Raw genomic sequence first — 19,169 nt, forward strand, 5'->3', positions numbered from 1 at the left:
TAATTTACCGTTTCCCCATAGACTATAAGGCTAATATAAAATGATAGAATATTAGGGCCACAGAGGAAAAAAAAGAAAATTCACAGACTTCACAGAGAATGAAGTCATAATATTGTAACCCATTGTTTTAGAGGAGGACAGTTGTTAAAATGACAGCTGCGGGGCATTTCCTGGAATTGTTCAGTAGTTTCACAAACAAGGACATACTTAATTTGTTGGCACATCAGCATAACATTGTCATAAGTATCAGGACTGTAAAAAGAATATGCATCTTTTCTGCTGAAAGAACCAGCCTCATAAATGTATGACTTTTTCCTTCTTCCTTAGTGTCGCCCTAATACTCTGTCATGTAAAATACACATTCCATATAAATATAAAAACACAAAGTGTAACATTATGTTCCTTTATTGAATAAGGATAAAACAAAGCAGGTAAACCACAGTCACACCACAGTGACTCTACAAGATGTAAAGCACAGAATGAAAGCATATTATACAACAAAAGGAGAAATACACATTCAAAAGGTCTCATAAGAGGCCAAATAATAAAATAATAATAATAAAAAAAATCCTTTCCACCATAGGACATATTTAACCAAAATTGAAAGCACACATACTAACTAAAATAATTCAACACATATTGGTCCCTCAGCAGCCGACCACTATCATCATCAGGGAAGATTGTCGGATTGTCCCAGTCCATGGCTGGTGGCACTCTGGGGGCCCTCTCCTTCCTCAGGCAGGCCACATTGTGGAGGACAGCACAAGCCACAGTAATGTCACATGCCCTCACAGGGCTGACCCTTAATTTGTGAAGGCAGTGAAAGCGTGCCTTCAGGAGGCCAAAGGCCATTTCAACTCTTGCCCTGGTCCTGGCATGGGTATGGTTGTAGGCCTGTTGTGCTTCCTGGGGGTCTGTGAAAGGTTTCAGGAGAAAAGGCTGGCAGCCATACCCCCTGTCTCCCAGGAACGCACCAGAGAACTCACCTGTCAACACAAAATCTCATCAGTACTACTTTATAAACACAGTGATATTCTTGACACAGCCATGATGTAAAAAGTGGTTATTAATAGGGGTTGTGTGGCTCACCTTGTGATAGGCAGTGATAGATTTCAGAGGCCCGAAAGATTCTGGAGTCATGGACTGAGCCAGGCCATTTTGCCACAACATTGCTGATCACACAGTCAGCATTGCAGACCATCTGAAATATCATAAGATGAGGAATATTAAACCAATCAATGCACATCACTGGCATCATCAATGTTCATCAATGGACAATATCAAAAAGTCAAAGGGCACCTGAGGGGGCTTTTATCCTTGTGTGTGCAGTCCAGTGCACCAATGACATTGGGGAAACCTGTCACACAAAGTAATGAGTATCCTACTATAAGTGTTAACAGTTGTTCTGTAATCCTCTTACCTGCAATCCTATAGAACTCCTATTTGATGTCACAGAGTCTTCTGTGGCCAGGGAAGGAGATGAAGACATCTGCTAATGCTTTGATCGCCAGACACACACTCCTTATTGTGTGGCAAATTGTGGCCTTGTTCAGCATCCCCCACTGAGTACAGTGACATACGGCTAAGTATGGTGACCCATATTCAGAATTCGTTCTCTGCATTTGACCCATCCAAAGTGCACACACACAGCAGTGAACACACACCCAGTTCTCCACACTCAGTGCATGGCGGAAGGGGCGGTGCTTTTTAACAAATCTTATTTGTACTGATTGCTGGGGAAAATTAAAAAAACCTACTAAAGATGCCACTGGTCCTGTGCGCTCACAATGGGAGCTCATATGTCATGGCTCACTTGACTTTACGAGAGTTCACCTTATATTTTTTATTTTAAGATGTGTCATCTTCTTGGAGCTGGTGGAGGAAAGGAGAATAATGATTAACACATTTTTGTTACAGTTAGCATATAGTGTACATTGAAAGCATAACTCACCTGCCACTCAAGTTGTTTTTTTTTATTTCAAGGTCCAGTTTCCTAATTGTCCTCATTTTTATTTCAGACTCAAGGAACTGTATGGGAATATAAGTGAGCAGGAAATGGCTTACCCAGATGCAGCATTTATTGTTATGGGGGACGTTAACAAAGCCAACTTCAGAACAATAGCTCCAAAATATTTCCAACACATCACCATCAACACGTGTGGTCACCGTGTACTGGACCACTGCTACTCTCCCTTCTGGGATGCCTACAAATCCCTCCCCCACCCACCTTTCAGCAAATCGGATCACTCGTCAATTCTGCTCCTGCCTGCTTATAGGCAGAAATTGAAACGGGAAGCACCCGCCCTCAGGACAGTCCAATGCTGGTCGGACCAATCAGACGCTATACTACAGGACTGTTTTGATCACGTGGACTGGGACATGTTCTGGCAGCGTCTGATGACGACATAGAGGTGTACTCAGATTCTGTCATGTGTTTCATCGGGAATCGTGTAGAAGATGTTGTGCCGACAAAAACAATCCGCATCTACCCCAACCAAAAACCGTGGATTAATAGCGAAGTTCAAGCAGCCTTGTCAGCACGGACGTCTGCTTTTAAATTCAGGAATCCTGATGATCGCAAACAAGCTAGTTATGATCTCAGGAAATTCATCAAAGTTGCAAAAAGACAATATATAAACAAAGTTGAAGAACAATTCATCACCAACGACACAAGAAGCATGTGGCAGGGCATCAACAACATCACAGACTTTAAAGGGAACAAAACAGCGACTGTGAACCTCTCTACCGGATGAGCTAAATAACTTATGCTCGTTTCGAGGCTCACAACCCTGCCCACACAGAGAGTGCTCCCACAGCTGCTGCAGAAGATGTGAGTGCACTCTCAGTCTCTGTCGTGGATGTAACCCGATCCTTTCAACGGGTAAACATTTGCAAGGCTGCGGGTCCTGATGGCATCCCAGGCCGTGTGCTCCGAGCATGCGCATCCCAACTAGCCGGTGTCTTCAAAGACATTTTCAACCTCTCCCTCTGTCTGTGGTCCCATCGTGCTTCAAAAAAATCCACCATTGTGCCCATACCAAAGAAAAATAAAATCACATGCCTAAATGACTGGAGGCCAGTTGCTCTCACACCCATCTTCAGCAAGTGCTTTGAGAGACTCATCGCTCTGTGCTGCCTTCCTCACTTGATCCGCTACAATTTGCATATCGTAGCAACCGTTCCACAGATGATGCTATTGCTTTCAACCTTCATACTGCTCTCTCCCACCTGGAAAATAAGAACACCTATGTGAGAATGCTGTTTGTGGACTACAGCTCAGCATTTAACACTATAATGCCTGCCACACTTGTTGCGAAGCTCCAGACTCTGGGACTAAACAGATCTCTCTGCAGCTGGATTCTGGACTTCCTGACAGGCAGAAGTCAGGTAGTAAGAATGGGCAGCAACACTTCCTCCCCACTGACCCTCAACACTGGTGCTCCTCAGGGCTGTGTCCTCAGCTCACTCCTGTACTCCCTGTACACACACACACATGACTGTACAGCCACACACAGCTCCAACGTCATCGTCAAATTCAATGAGGACACAACGGTCATAGGCCTGATCACCGACAACGATCAGAAGGCCTGAGAATCAGAACAGAGAAGAGGTGAGCACCCTGACTAAATGGTGTCAGGAGAACCACCTCTCACTCAACATTGACAAGACCAAGGAGCTAGTGGTGGATTTCAGGAGACAGAGGATTGAATACAAACCCATCACCATCAACCTGTGGAGCAGCTTTAAGTTTCTCGGCGTTATCAGCGAGGATCTCACCTGGGCCATACACACTGACGCAGTACTGAAGAAGGCACATCAACGCCTCTTCTTCCTGAGACAGCTGAGGAAGTTTGGAATGAGCCTCAGCATCCTCAGAACATTCTACACCTGCACTATCGAGAGGATCCTGATGGGCTGCATCACTGCCTGGTTTGGAAACAGCACCGCTGGCAACCGTAAAGCTCTGAAAATGGTCGTGCTAAATGCCAGCCACATTGTTGGAGGTGAGCTTCCCTCCCTCCAGGAAATCTACACAAGGCGGTGTTCCCTGAGGTTATCAGACTAATTAACAGTCACAACTAATACACCCTACAGCATACTTTCACAATATGGTATGCCATATTCAAAATACTTAACACAATTCACAAAACCACACCCAAACTGCAAAATACCTCAAATTTCCTGCAAAATGAAGCACTGCAACCGAAACTACACATAGCATTATCAAAATTAAACTTGTGCATAAAATGGCACACACTTAATTCATATTACCAGATTTTTGCCTAACCAACTACACACTGTTGGGCATAATGAAAAGCACCCCCATCTTTAGTATGCTTTACCATAATACTAAAATATGTATCAGATTGTTCACATGCACAGAAATATTTGCAGATACACACACATGCTGTTGCAACATTTATTTATTTATTTTTTCATATGCACGGCAGATATATTTACATGGGACTGAAATAAAATATTCTTACAAAAATTTTCAGAAAAAATATATTACAGTAAAAAAAAAGAGGCAAGAAAAATAATTAGGCAGCATCTTGCCTGCCGCACAGCCGGTCTGGCTACAACGCCTCGTCAACATCACAGGCAATATCTTCCCTTGCCAGACATCGAGGGGAGAAGCGCCTTGAGTGCCTTATCCATCCCTGAATTGCACCCACATCAATCTCATCACATGCTTCTTCCATGGTCTGCACAAGAGGCATGTGCACAAAGGGCTGCCGGTCGTATACCGTCCACCGCCATGCCGAAAAGAACTCTTCTATGGGGTTCAGATATGGTGAGTATGGTGGGAGGTATTGCACAAGAAATGTTGGGGGCGCAGCAAACCAGTTTTGGACTGGGCCTGCATGATGAAAGCTCATGTTGTCCCATACTACAACGTACCGGTTTCTTTGATGGTCTGCATCATTCATACATTCTGGTGGTATGAGGATGTTGTGAAATCTGTCCAGAAATGTGAGAATATGGGCTGTGTTGTATGGTCCAAGGTTGGCATGACGGTGGAGGACACCATGCATACTGGAGATGGCAGCGCACATTGTGATGTGCGCTGTGATGTGATGTGCACCACGTTGGCCAGGAACATCTATAATGACTCTGTAGCCAATGATGTTTCTCCCCCTTCTTCTGGTCTACTGGGAAACAATGTTGCGTGTAGTGTACTGCAGTCAATATAGTACTTACTGTACATCCACATTTGCTCGTCTGAACTCTTTGTTACTTTGAGAGTTTCTCTCAAACGGCACCTTATAAAGTTGTTTCATTCTGATTTGGTTTCACTTGAGAATGCGAGCCAATGTGGACAGACTGACTCGTTGAATGTTGTTGAATAAGGTTATGTGGCTTTGAATTTCTCTTCATCTGATTTCATTATTTTCCAAAACCAAGTTTACAATGGCAGCTTCCTGTACCTCAGTGAACATTTGGCCCCTTCCTCCACCATGGTGTCATCTCAGTCCTTTAGAAAAAATAAAATAAAAAAATATATAGGGCTTGGACAATGCAGCCTAAATATTTTCCCCACACAGTAGAGTACATTGTACAGGAAACTTGTACAGTTCATGAATGGCTGATGTCTTACACTAAGTAAACAGGTGTCACCTAACTGATACACTATGACATGGGGTATACTAGTCAAGTCAAGTCACCTTTATTGTCACATCACCACGGCACATGTGCCTTGGTGGGTGAAATTCTTGGGAGCGAGCTCCAGAAATTGCAGAACCATTTACACACAATAGTAGAAACATAAATAGAACAATTTACAGACAGGTTAAAAAAATGTGCAAAATGCTCAGTACCATTGAAATGTGCAAATGTGGAAAATGTGGAAAGGATGCAATGTGCTCATACATAGTCAGTACACACAGTGTACTACTAGACATATATATATATATATATATATGACCATACATGTATGTATAAGTATAAATATAAATAATATATATAAAATATTATATACATGTAATATTATGTAACATGTAAGGTGCAACGGACTGTACAGATACAGAAATGTCCTGTGGTACCAATAGCTTATTGTCAGATAGATTGTTATTTTAAATTAAATGCAGTGTGTGTGTATAGTCCCGTGTGTATTGATGCAGTACGAATACAGTGTGCGTGTGTGCATGTGTGTATAGTCCGGTGTTGAACTGTTGAATATTGTGGAAGTATACTGTGTGCTGTGTTAGTTATGGCTGTTAATTAGTCTGATGGCCTGAGGGAAAAGGCTATCCCTCAGTCGACTAGTGCGGGATCGGATGCTGCGGAGACGTCTTCCTGAGGAGAGCAGAGAGAGCAGTCCGTGGGATGGGTGGCTGGAGTCATTAATGATCCTCCGAGCTTTCATTATACACCGCCTGTTGTAGATGTCCTGGAGGGAGGGAAGCTCACCTCCAACAATGTGGCTGGCAGTTCGCACGACCCTTTTCAGAGCTTTACGGTTGCCTGCGGTGCTGTTTCCAAACCAGGCGGTGATGCAGCCCGTCAGGATGCTCTCTATAGTGCAGGTGTAGAATGTTCTGAGGATCCTGGGGCTCATTCCAAACTTCCTCAGCCGTCTCAGGAAGAAGAGGCGTTGGTGTGCCTTTTTCAGCACTGTGTCGATGTGTGTGGACCAGGTGAGATCCTCACTGATGTTAACACCCAGAAACTTAAAGCTGCTCAAACGCTCCACAGGTGTCTTGTCGATGGTGATGGGTCTGTGTTCTCTGCTCTGTCTCCTCAAATCAACCACCAGCTCATTGGTCTTGTCAATGTTTAGTGAGAGGTGGTTCTTCTGACACCATTTGGTCAGGGTGCTCACCTCTTCTCTGTAGGCCATCTCATTGTTGTCGGTGATCAGGCCTTTTGCAGCGAATTTGACGATGACGTTGGAGCTGTGTGTGGCTGTACAGTCGTGTGTATACAGGGAATACAGGAGCGGGCTGAGGACACAGCCCTGAGGATCAGCGGGGATGAAGTATTGCTGCCCATTCTCACCACCTGACTTCTGCCTGTCAGGAAGTCCAGAATCCAGTTGCACAGAGATCTGTTTAGTCCCAGAGTCTGGAGCTTCGCTACAAGTGTGGCAGGCACTATTGTGTTAAATGCTGAGCTGTAGTCCACAAACAGCATTCTCACATAGGTGTTCTTATTTTCCAGGTGGGAGAGAGCAGTGTGTAGGGTGAAAGCGATAGCATCGTCTGTGGAACTGTTGCTGCGGTATGCAAACTGTAGCAGATTAAGTGAGGCAGGCAGCACAGAGCAGATGTATTCTCTGATGAGTCTCTCAAAGCACTTACAGAAGATGGGTGTGAGAGCAACTGGCCTCCAGTCATTTAGGCATGTGATTTTATTTTTCTTTGGTATGGGCACAATGGTGGATTTTTTGAAACATGATGGAACCACAGACAGACACAGGGAGAAGTTGAAAATGTCTGTGAACACACCGGCCAGTTGGGATGCGCATGCTTGGAGCACACGGCCTGGGATGCCATCAGGACCCGCAGCCTTGCGGATGTTTACCCGTCGGAAGGATCGGGTTACATCCGCAACAGAGACAGAGAGCGCACTCACATCTTCTGCAGAGCGCGCTCTGTGTGGGCGGGGTTGTGAGCCTCGAAACGACCATAAAAGTTATTTAGCTCATCCAGTAGAGAGGCAGCAATGTTCACAGTCGCTGGTTTGTTCCCTTTAAAGTCCGTGATGTTGTTGATGCCCTGCCACATGCTTCTTGCGTTGTTGGTGTTGAAATGTTCTTCAACTTTGTTTTTGTATTGTCTTTTTGCGGCTTTGATGGTTTTCCTGGGATCGTAGCTGGCTTGTTTGCGATCGTCAGGATTCCCGTATTTAAAAGCAGACGTCCGTGCTGACCAGGCCGCTCGAACATCGCTATTGATCCACGGTTTTTGGTTGGGGTAGACGCGGATTGTTTTTGTCGGCACAACATCTTCTACACACTTCCTGATGAAACACGTGACAGAATCTGAGTACGCCTCTATGTCGTCATCAGACGCTGCCTGGAACATGTCCCAGTCCACGTGATCAAAACAGTCCTGTAGTATAGCATCTGATTGGTCCGACCAGCATTGGATTGTCCTGAGGGCGGGTGCTTCCCGTTTCAGTTTCTTCCTATAAGCAGGCAGGAGCAGAATGGACGAGTGGTCCGATTTGCTGAGAGGTGGGCGGGGGAGGGATTTGTAAGCATCCCGGAAGGGAGAGTAGCAGTGGTCCAGTATACGGTGACCACACGTGTTGATGGTGATGTGTTGGAGGTATTTTGGAGCTACTGTTCTCAAGTTGGCTTTGTTAAAGTCCCCAACTACATGTGTACTACATGAAATTTTGCTTACATACCTGTTCTCCAGTCTAAAGGTCCGGATGACAGAGGCGACATTAAAACGGCTCAAGTTTGGATGCACTCTCTGTCCATCCTCACGCATTGTCAGCCCATGGTTGATGACATGATCTAAGGTTGCTCTGATTTCATTTGTAAGTGTTTGTCTTCTTTGTGCATGAACTCCTCTACCTGCTCTACCCCTACCTCTCACTCTTCCTCCCCCTCTTATCCTCAATCTCCCTCTTCCTCTCTCTGCAATGTCTTCCATTGTTGTTGTAAAAAAAAAAAAAGGTTCTCACCTGTAGTCTTTTCATAGTGCTTACATCCTGATTGAAGTGTTAACAATTAACCATTGAGGTGTTTGGCCAGGTGGCACATGTAATTGGCCAATTAGCTCATGTAGCGTCATTTTGAATGGCAGTGTTTTGAAATGGCAAACATGTGACTTTATGTCAGATTGTTGTGTCTTACAGAGAACTGTGTTCAGTGCATTTAAAAAGTGCCATTTTGAAATGCACAATGTGTGTAAAGCAGAAAATGTGTTTAGACTTTTGGAGACTTGAGAAGAAGTTTTGCTCTCTGTGTGTCAGTTTAAATAATTGTGCTGTGCTTGTCTTTTTAGTGTGTTAGCAATTGGAAAAAACTGTAATGCCATAATCCATCTGTTACCACTAGATACCATCCGATGCACATCCATGTCACTTCTGTACCTGTACAATCTGTTTTGCACCTTATAGTATTTTATACATAATATATTTACACATACATATATAAATACATATTGCATATAATGTGTAGTGCTACACCCAATAGTGACTATATGTATGAGCATATTGCACATGTTCATTGGTTGATTCCATGATCTGTTTGTTAATTGTAAATATTGTACACACATATTGCACTGACATATTGACTTACTATCATGATTGCCATCTGGTCGGCGCTACAGAGCCTGAGCTCCAGAACGACCAGACATAGGAACAGTTTCTTCCCTCAAGCAATCCACCTGATGAACAATTAACACCATGGAACACACAACACATAATATTTGCACTATGTATACCTCAATTGCACATTTCATACTTGCACTCTGTACATACATCCATACATATTGTCTGAATGTTTACATTTACTTCAACTGCACATTTTACAATTGCACATGTGTACATACAAATTGTATATATTGTATACTATTTGCATATGTATATTTCATATGCTTATTTAAACGGCACATTTCACACCTGTAAATGTGTACATTCAATTTCATCTATACTACATATGTCATTCTGTTACACTGTGGAGATTATGTCACTAAAAAAAAAATTCCTCGCATGATTCTGATTCTGATTATATGCATGAGCAAATTGGACATTTTCACATGTCAACTCATGTGACCCGAGAAGATCGGATAAGTGGTAGAAAATGAATGAATGAACTCATCTATATCTTTATCTGTATAACTGTTCTGCAATTTCTGGAGTTTGCTCCTAAGAATTTCACTCACCAAGGCACATGTGCTGTGGTGATGTGACAATAAAAGTGACTTGACTTATATAAATTAAAGTGATTATATATAATTGAATTGACTAAATAGATGAGCTAATATTAATATATATATATATATATATATATATATATATATATATATATATATATTTATATATATATATATATATATATATATAGAGCGCTTTTCACAATTGTTTCATTGCTTTACATTAATAAAAGCCAGAGAACACACAGAAAAATCGGTGGATAATAATTGATAATAATAATTTATCAAAGCCTTAAACGGTGTGATGGAGTTACTTTACACAATTTCACTCATATCTGCAGTTGTTACGACCCCAAGTTAAGTCTAGGGAGTTCTCAGAGTCAGCAACTAGTGATGACCAATGTGGATGTGAGTGGATGGAAAAGACTAACTGGTTCAGTGTGATAATTACTATAAATTGTCGACAACAGTAATGATATATGCGGACACAATGCTTGTGGTGAGTTTTTTCTTTACTGTAGAAAGTGGTGATTGTATTTACAATAATATATACAAACTTATATACAAATAGTTTGTACTTCTACAACAGGCGGGACTGGAAAATTGGCGGCACCAAAGAAAAGAAAGACAGAAAGTCAAAACCCGCTTACCTAACACTGCTTTATATTAGTCACACTCATCTACAAACAAAAGTAAAACCCAAATCCTGACTACGCTATACTTCCCTCGCTAACTAGAATACAGGGGAAGGCACCGTCCCTTACCTGAGGTCTCTAGACACGGAAGTATACTACGTGGTGTACAATGTATGAGCGCGCTCCTTTTTACCTCTTCCAGCCCCGTACGTAGAACAGTATTGTACGCAACGGCAAAATACACAGCAGAAAACTTTCCGAAAACTTTCCAACAACTCTCCAACCAACAACCCAACAATGAGTTGACATGACGTTCGCGCTTTTATGCTCGCGGACTTCTTCCGGGGCGGTGTCCGTACGCTGCGTCTCCGCCCTGCACCGACCGGTATTGGATAAACTGCATAGCGCTCACGCAGCCAATCCGCTGTAACACAAGTATAATTACACAGTCACCGCTCTGCTGTTGAATTTCTAATTGACATGGACTGCTGTTACGTGCCAAGGCACGTATTTTGCAGGTGTGTTTTAATAAATACGTGCCTTGGCACATAACAGCAGTCCATTTCAATTAAAAATTCAACTGTTTCATAATCAGAGTACATCTGCATTTTTGGAGATGTGAATTAACTATTTGGATTGTAATTGTGATGTTTCAGCAGAGCGGTGAGTGTGTAATAGTGCACTTACGCATTCAGGTGGTCTGCAATACTTTGCCACTCTTTTTCTCTTTGTTTATCACTGTGGCGGTGTTGACTTTCTTCTTAATTATGTCTTTTACCTCATTGTATGCCTCCATGAGGATTTGTGCCTACGATGGGGAAAAGTACGATGCTCTAGTTGCCATGGTGAATCAGTGAATATGTGGCGGGTCTATTTGAGTGAGCTGTGAGTGCGCACCTATCCAGGATTGGTTTCACTTGGCTTGATGAATCCGTGTCTGCTCATCCTGGCTTGGTCTTTGTGCAACCAATTAAGCCTGGACGCACTTGTTTTGGCTTCATTGAGCTCAGTTCAGTCATTTATCCTGGATGTCTTAATTCTACTTTTGTGCAACAGGCCCCAGGTGAGTAGCAACAAGAATTTGTGACATAGACAAGCTGGCAGAATGCCCTTAATGTTCTCAGCAGAGAATGTCCAAGCAAAGTCCTGACATAATGAGTGATTTATATACAATGATATACATTTATATCTGAGCAACTTTCCTAACGTGCTAACTTAAGGGTATTATCTGTAAGATTCTCCACTGTTTCCTTGCAGTGTAAATATCAAAGTTTCACACTCTAAGGACGAAGAAACTTTGTACTAGGATGCCACCCCACACAGTTCTATGAGGAGAATGCCACGTTTGGCAGGTGGCAAGACACACATTTTATCGATTCGCAATAGAAGAGCTCCGTATATTCAACCAGGGTCTACAGGTCTACATGGAGTATATCACTAGGATGCTTCTTTCCCACCCCACAATTTGCAGATGTCACTCTGTCCCCTAGCTTGGTTGAGGGAGCCATTTGGCCATTTGGCTCAGTCGAATGATTTTGCTCAGCAGTTAAGCTCAGTTCTGGAAGTCACGGGGAATTGTTGTTTATTTTTCAGCTGCCTTTGCACCCTCATTAGACTTTGCATTTTTCCTAGCTTCTCCCTTATTGCTTTGCTTGCCTCATTTCTCCAGAAAACCTCATGGGGACAGCCGCTTGGTTTGGTTTAAGTGCGTTGGGAGCCATAGACCCAGTCTCTGACATAGCCCCCCGGGGCTATGTCAGAGACTGGGTCTATGCACTGCTGGAGCACTGGGGGTACTGGCAGGTTTATTGTTGTTATTGTCATGTGATTATGTCTTGCATGAGTTTATCTGTTTCCCATTGCTCCTAATGTGGTTTGTTATTTATATCTATTCGTGTGTTTCCTCGATTGTTTGTCAAATCATTGTTCACACAGTGGGCTATGGTTGCCATTCTCTTCTCTTTGAAGCTAACAGGGCTTGTAAGTCAAATTCAAGTTCAAGTTCTTCTTTATTGTCAACTCTTCCAAATGTACAGTACATGCATAGAGAATTGAAATTGTATTTCTCTCAGTCCCAGGACCTGGGACGACCTGGGGATGTGTTATCTGGAGGGGTGGGTTGGGTTCATAGATCTGTGGTGCCTGCGGCAGAAAAGGGAAGACAACTTCCTGACTGCCTGACGAATGAAGCTGCCCTTCAATCTGTTGGTCCTGGCCCGGAGACTCTGCAGTCTCCTCCCTGATGGCAGCAGACTGAAGAAGCTTTGTAATGGGTGGGTGGGATCACCTGCAATGCAGAGGGCTTTGCGGGTGAGACGGGTCTCGTAAATGTCCTGTAGGGAGGGGAGAGAGACACCAATAAACTTATCAGCTTCTCTCAATATGCGCTGTAGCGTCTTCCGGCAGGATGCGTTGCAAGCACCATACCACACAGTGATGCAGCTCCATAGGATGCTCTGTAGAAGTTGTGCATGATGGGGGGCATGGCTCTGGCTCTTCTCAGTTTGCTGAGGAAGTAGAGATGCTGCTTTTATTGGCCAGTGATGCTGCGTTTTCAGGAGAGGTCTTCTGTGATGTGTGACACCCAAGAACTTGGTGCTACTCACTCTCTCCACAGTGTCACCGTTGATGGTCAGAGGAGCATGCTGAGTGTGCACTCTCCTGAAGTTGACAACAATCTCCTTCATATTCTCCATGTTCAGAGAGAGATTGTTGTCACTGCAGCACCCGGCCAGGCATCTCACCTCGCTCCTGTAGATTGTCTCATCTTTGTTGCTATTGAGACCCACTACAGTCGTGTCATCCACAAACTTAATAAAGAGGTTGGAGTTGTGTCATGGGTCAGCAGAGTGAAGAGAAGGGGGCTCAACACACATCCTTGGGGGGCCCCAGTGTTCAATGTGATGGTGCTGGATGTGTTGCTGCCGACCCGTACTGCCTGAGGTCTTCCAGTCAGAAAGTCCAACAGCCAGTCGCACAGTGAAGTGCTGAGCCCTAGCTGAATCAGTTTGTTAATGAGCTGTTGAGGGATCATAGTGTTGAATGCTGAACTAAAGTCTATGAACAGCATTCTGATGTACTAGTCCTTTTTGTCCACATAAGTAAGTGCTGAATGGAGGGCGGTTGAGACGGCATCATCAGTCGAGCGGTTGGGCCAATATGCAAACTGGAAGGGGTCCAGAGAGGGGGGAGGGCAGACTTGATGTGGTGCATGACTAGCCGTTCAAAGCACTTTATGATGATAGGACCCACCCAAGTGCAACAGCATGGTAGTCATTGAAGCATGATGGAGACGGCTTCTTCGGGACTGGAATGATGGTTGTAGCTTTGAAGCATGTGGGGACAACAGCTTGACTGAGTAAGATGTTAAAAGTGTGTGTGAAGACATCAGTGAGTTCCACTGCACAGTCTCTCAGTACATGCCCAGGAATGTTGTCAGGACCCGGAGCTTTGCGTACATTGATCCTGCTGAAGGATCCCCCCACTCTATCCGGGGTCATCATCATCACCTGGTCACCGGGAGGAGGTGGAGTTAGAATATATATAATGTCTAGGGTCTTTTCTTTTTTAACATGACAAGAGTTCAGCTCCTTAGAGAGGAGAGGTCCCTAGGGTTCAGGGAACTGTGTGCTTTCTCCTTCTCAGAGAACCTCCTTCTTGAGGATAGTGTGGGATTCATCCACGATGCAGGTACATCTGTCTCCTGCAAGGGGATTCCATCCTTTCCTGTCTTGAAGCACATCTGGCTTGGCCAATGCCTCTTTGCCACAAAGGGGGGCCTGGCTCATGTCAATAGTGCCCAAAGCTATTCCTTTGGGTCTGCTACACATGAGAACATTACAACTCTGGCTAAGGAGCAGGGCTTTTTTATTCCACAAACACCCTTCTCACGGTCACAATGGTAGCGCATCACAAGCACACCTTCTTATGTGGACAGACCCCAGTTGTAACGTTGCAGGTGCCTGCAGGCAAACTCGTGGCCATCAGCATGCCTCTTTATAGGCTCTCTGTCATGTAGCTGCAATTAGCCCCTGACACCTGTGCACGCCACTATTTAAGATGCCAAGTTTCGACGCTCGGCGTGCGGACATAATCTGTGCCAAAGTCAGCACGGTAATCTGTATCAGAGCATGTAGCAACTAAATATAGTGATTTAATGAATTTTGATTGTTTCATAGTGGTAATCTGTATAAGAGCGCATAGCAGTAAGAGAGGTAATTGTTGGTTAGGGAGTGAACGCTTCTGTACTCATCTCTGGCTGTTTCTTCCGTGCCTTCCTGGCATAACAGTAGAGGTGCAGTCCAATTATTCGGGGAGCAAAGACTCCATGGATCAAGCCACACTTGGGGCATTCTCCGTTATCAAAAGCATTCCACCTTCACTTGTTAATTTTGGTTCATAACTACATTCACAATTACAAGCTAATACCTGCACTTTTCCCTTGTTTATATTTGCCCCGCTGTGATTCTATCCTGTAATCACTCCCTACCCAGCCACACGCTTTCTCTATTTGCTCCAGACATGTGTCCGATTTCCTATCCACTACTCCAGTGGATAGTGGACTGGACACTGTACCCCTCTAGCAACAGTGAGTTAATAAAATGCTACAGATATGATTCTGTAGAGATTATTTTTGTGACCAATCATATATCCTATTAGAGATATGAGAGATATTAGAGATATCATCTGTGGCGCTATATATATACACACTGTAGCTACAGTATCTCAAAGAAGTGAGTAGACCCCTCACATTTTTGTAAATATTTTATTATACCTTTTCATGTGATAACACTGAAGAAATGACACATACAAGTACTGTAAAGTTCATGTACACCTTGAATAACAGTGTAAATTTGCTGTGCCCTCAAAATAACTCAACACACAGGCATTAATGTCTAAACTGCAGGCCACAAAAGTGAGTACACACCGTCCAAATTGGGCCCAAAGTGTCAATATTTTGTGTGGCCACCATTTTTTTTTCCAGGACTGCCTTAACCTCTTGGACATGGAGTTCAGCAGAGCATCACAGATTGTCTTCTTCCACTGCTCCATGATGTGAAGGAAAAAACCTTGTGCTCCTCCACCTTCCATTTGAGGATTCCCACAGATGCTCAATAGGGTTTAGGTCTGGAGACATTCTACACCAGTCCATCACCTTTACCCTCAGCTTCTTTAGCAAGGCAGGTCATGTTGTGAGGTGTGTTTGGGGTCGTTATCATGTTGGAATACTGCCCTGCGGCCCAGTCTCCAAACGAAGGGGATCATGTTCTGCTCCAGTATGTCCCAGTACATATTTGCATTCATGGTTCCCTCAATAAACTCTAGCTCCTTAGTGCTGGCAGCACTCATGCAGCCCCAGGCCATGACACTCCCACACCATGCTTGACTGTAGGCAAGACACACTTGTCTTTGTACTCCTCACCTGGTTGACTCCACACATGCTTGACACCATGTGAACGAAATGTCCTTTGTTATTTTTATATTAAATTTGTTGCTTAAATTAGTTAAACTATTAAATATATCAGTGTAAGTTTTCCACAAGAGTCTTAGTTCCTCAGCAGCTCTTGGTTGCCTAATTTCAATTAACTACAAATTGTTGTATAAAAATTGGTTACATTTACATTATCTAATGTCCAGTTTCTATCAGTAAGCAGTGTGGAGGTGTTACGGAGGAACCCAAACGCAGGAAAAAATCTGAAAATGAATTTGCTTATGTTAATAGAAAGCATGCAAATCATATGTGACTCCAACATGACCCTCACAAACATTGTGGCATGCTGGGACTGATTCAACACATGATTCCTTTATCTTGACACATAACAGTGTAGGGAACAGACTAAATGCAGGCACAGTACGTGATGGCTGGCTTCTTGGTGAGCTTAACCTAATGTAGTGAGTTTATTTAATGTAACAATTTTGTTTTTAATATAATTATAACCTGCAGGCGACAGTGGCTACCCCTGAGACGCTGGCTCCTCACCACATTTTTAAACACGCAGAGCGCAGAGGAAACTCATTATAACGAGGTCCACTCTCGTGCCCACGCAGTGATTTGCATTGACTATTTATGGTTAGAAATGGGCGTGTACAGGGCAGGATTTGAGGCTGGTTCACGTACGCACATCTGCGGGTGATCTGTGATTTATAAAGGGAACATTGCTTACAGGTGTGCGTACGCACGGTGTCTAGATAAATTCGAGATAAATTTAAACCCAATACATTCTAAATCAATTGGGGTTTTCCACTGTATTTTCACTGCACTGTATGTTGTCTCTCACATAGATCATTACCCCTCCTCCTTTGGCATCCATTCTATCTTTCTTGTAGGAATCTTTCTTGTACCCCGGAATAATGAGCACAGCAATAGGGGAGTTTTTATGCAGCCAAGTTTTGGATAGGCAGAAATAATCCAGATTTGATTCAGTCATCATGTTCGATAATTTGATCACTTTTTGATTTTAAGCTTTGGATATGTAAATGTCTGCCAGCGAGACCTTTTGGTTTGACTTTTTGATCCCAGATTATACGTACGTTGTTTACAGTGTGAACAACCTTCCACTTCCGGTTCATGCGTATTGCTTTATTGACTGTGAAAAGTTTGTGGATGTTGCGGCTACATCTACATCTGAGCCACTCTCCTCACCGCAGGACGTCCACCCGGCGAACCACAGCGAAGTCCCGGACCATCCAGAACCCATCGCCGCACAGAAGCACCACCAAGCTCAGGGCTGACAACGGCAGCTGCTGTCGCACTCTCCCCCCGGCGAGTCATGCCGAAGCTCCAGCCCACCATCCGCGCAGGAGCCAACACCACCAATCCACGTGAGCCAGCGACGGATCCCCATAGACACCTCCCAGGGGCACCGCCGCCAAAAACGCACCAGAGCCACAGGTAGTTGCATCAGGAAGGTTTGCTCTGTCTGTTGTTTGGCTAGTTGGACCAGGTCACTGGTGGATGTCGCCCGACAAAAGTAGGCAAAGAATAGACCATAGAATAGCATGCAAGGCAATTAGTTAAAACATTCAAGCAGGATTTTTTTTTACAGATACCTCATACATGTGAATTTGACAGGAATAAAAAAATATGTAAATTTATCTCATAACTTTCCCTCACTGAATATTAAATCTTCATCTTAAAGGCCCATTTGCACAATGCCTTAAAATATATGTCGTTTCAAAGCTAGATGCATCAACGTGTGGACATACTCTTGCTGGATATCACAGGTACTACCTGTGGCACAGTATTAAATATAAATTGAGATAATCAGGTTATGGCTCCACAGATGCCATTCTGACATCAAGTGCCAATGATTACTGCTCCAGACAATTTGCTCCCAGAAACCAGTTTTTTACTTTGACCTGGGCTGCTGGAATGACTTCTGACTAATTGAATACAATGTTAAAAAAACATATCAGTCATTTAAAACAAAGAAATGAGTATACACATGAATCAATAATGGCTTTTTGAAGTTTTAAGTTTGAGGGAGACTGACCTGGGCAAATAACTGAGGACTGAAGCACTTCCTGTGGAATTCAGAAGAGAGCAGCGATCACAGACTTGCTTTTCTCTAAGTATGGACTATTAAAAATTGTCCCGTTAAAAAACAGTAAGTGGTAACTGGCAGCACGGTTGACAGCAAGTTACTGTTAAAATAACAGTGTCTTGCTGTTGTTGAAATTTACAGTTTGTTACTGTTTTTATAAATACAACATAAAGCTGTTATTTTCTACATTAACAGTAAATTACTGTCAAAAGCATTAACAGTTAATTAATGTTTATTTGCACTTTTTTTTAACTGTAGACTACAAATATGTTATTATACTGAGAAATGGACTTAAGAAAAATAACAATTTAATACAATGTACAAATATAGCCTTTGAAACATTAAAAATTGAACACAATGCAGTGTAACTTCAAAATGTGCTTTATTAAAACTGCACTTTAATCACAAAATATTCTCACAATTATTGACTGATGCAAGTGGAAAGACTAAAACTTAACCTTCAGAATAAACTTTTGTTTCACTGAATAAACAAAACATTAATATATTATTAGAAAAAAAATAAACGTGTGACTCAGAGAAATACTGAGTGAATATGAATTACTGAATGAAGAAAGAATTCAATTACGAATGAAGTCAAAATTTAGGTATTCAAGAATGAACACCTGAAAAAATTGTGCGACTTTCACACTAAAAGCATGTTTTCGTTGTGTGTGAAGTGTATGTGAAAAGTGTGTGTGGTATGGTAGTGAATGAGTGGGTTCACTTATATGAAGTCCCATTCAAAGTCCATTAGCTTCTTAAGGAGACTGGCAACCCGAGTGTTGCATGATTTCTTTTTGTGAGCGACCTTCCCCGTCCTCTTTGATAGGACTTCTCCACCCTTGGTTCCTTTTTCAGGATTTATGCCAATGATGCACCTGAAAAAAATGCATACATTCAGAATTAGTGTGGGTAAATGTTTACATAACGAGAATGTGAATAGAAATTAATATATGAATTGAAGCATCTAAATTCTAAAACTCCTCTGAATAAATTCCAATGTGGATGCAGCCTCAGCTTGGTACTCCACATTGAAAATGTAGAAAGTCGAAAACATAGCAGCAGATTATTTGCCCCTCAAAACTAATCCATTTATGAATGCAGCTTCCTGGTTTTTCGCCTAAAACATTCCAAAGAAAAAAAAACAATGTCAGGCA

At 42.9% G+C, this 19,169-nt stretch overlaps 1 protein-coding gene across 3 annotated transcripts; it reads right to left on the bottom strand.

Annotated features, from left to right (window-relative positions):
* Positions 1-436: 436 nt before the first annotated feature.
* On the bottom strand, positions 437-3,550 carry LOC113652701 (putative nuclease HARBI1). Of its 3 annotated transcripts, XR_003442920.2 has the most exons (4): positions 1,421-3,550; positions 1,300-1,357; positions 1,090-1,201; positions 437-986 (listed from the first exon to the last, which is right to left on the bottom strand). XR_003442920.2 is itself a non-coding variant. In XM_027161942.2 (3 exons), the coding sequence occupies exons 1-3, from the start codon at positions 1,487-1,489 to the stop codon at positions 616-618; spliced, it is 552 nt and encodes a 183-aa protein (XP_027017743.1). In that variant the 5' UTR covers positions 1,490-3,538; the 3' UTR covers positions 437-615. The 3 variants fall into 3 exon arrangements, 1 of the variants encoding a protein (XP_027017743.1); XR_003442919.2 differs by having other exon boundaries at positions 1,300-3,550; XM_027161942.2 differs by lacking the exon at positions 1,300-1,357 and having other exon boundaries at positions 1,421-3,538.
* Between the last annotated feature and the right edge of the window lie 15,619 nt (positions 3,551-19,169).

This window comes from Tachysurus fulvidraco, chromosome 13 (assembly GCF_022655615.1).
Source record: "Tachysurus fulvidraco isolate hzauxx_2018 chromosome 13, HZAU_PFXX_2.0, whole genome shotgun sequence".
NCBI classification, from domain to species: Eukaryota; Metazoa; Chordata; class Actinopteri; order Siluriformes; family Bagridae; genus Tachysurus; species Tachysurus fulvidraco.

Coding starts and splice junctions, on each gene's coding strand:
- LOC113652701 (XM_027161942.2), bottom strand. CDS start 1,489: ATGTCTTCATCTCCTTCCCTGGCCACAGAAGACTCTGTGACATCAAAT. Junction 1,202..1,420: donor GGAGTTCTATAGGATTGCAG/GTAAGAGGATTA, acceptor ATGATATTTCAG/ATGGTCTGCAATGCTGACTG. Junction 987..1,089: donor CTATCACTGCCTATCACAAG/GTGAGCCACACA, acceptor TTGTGTTGACAG/GTGAGTTCTCTGGTGCGTTC.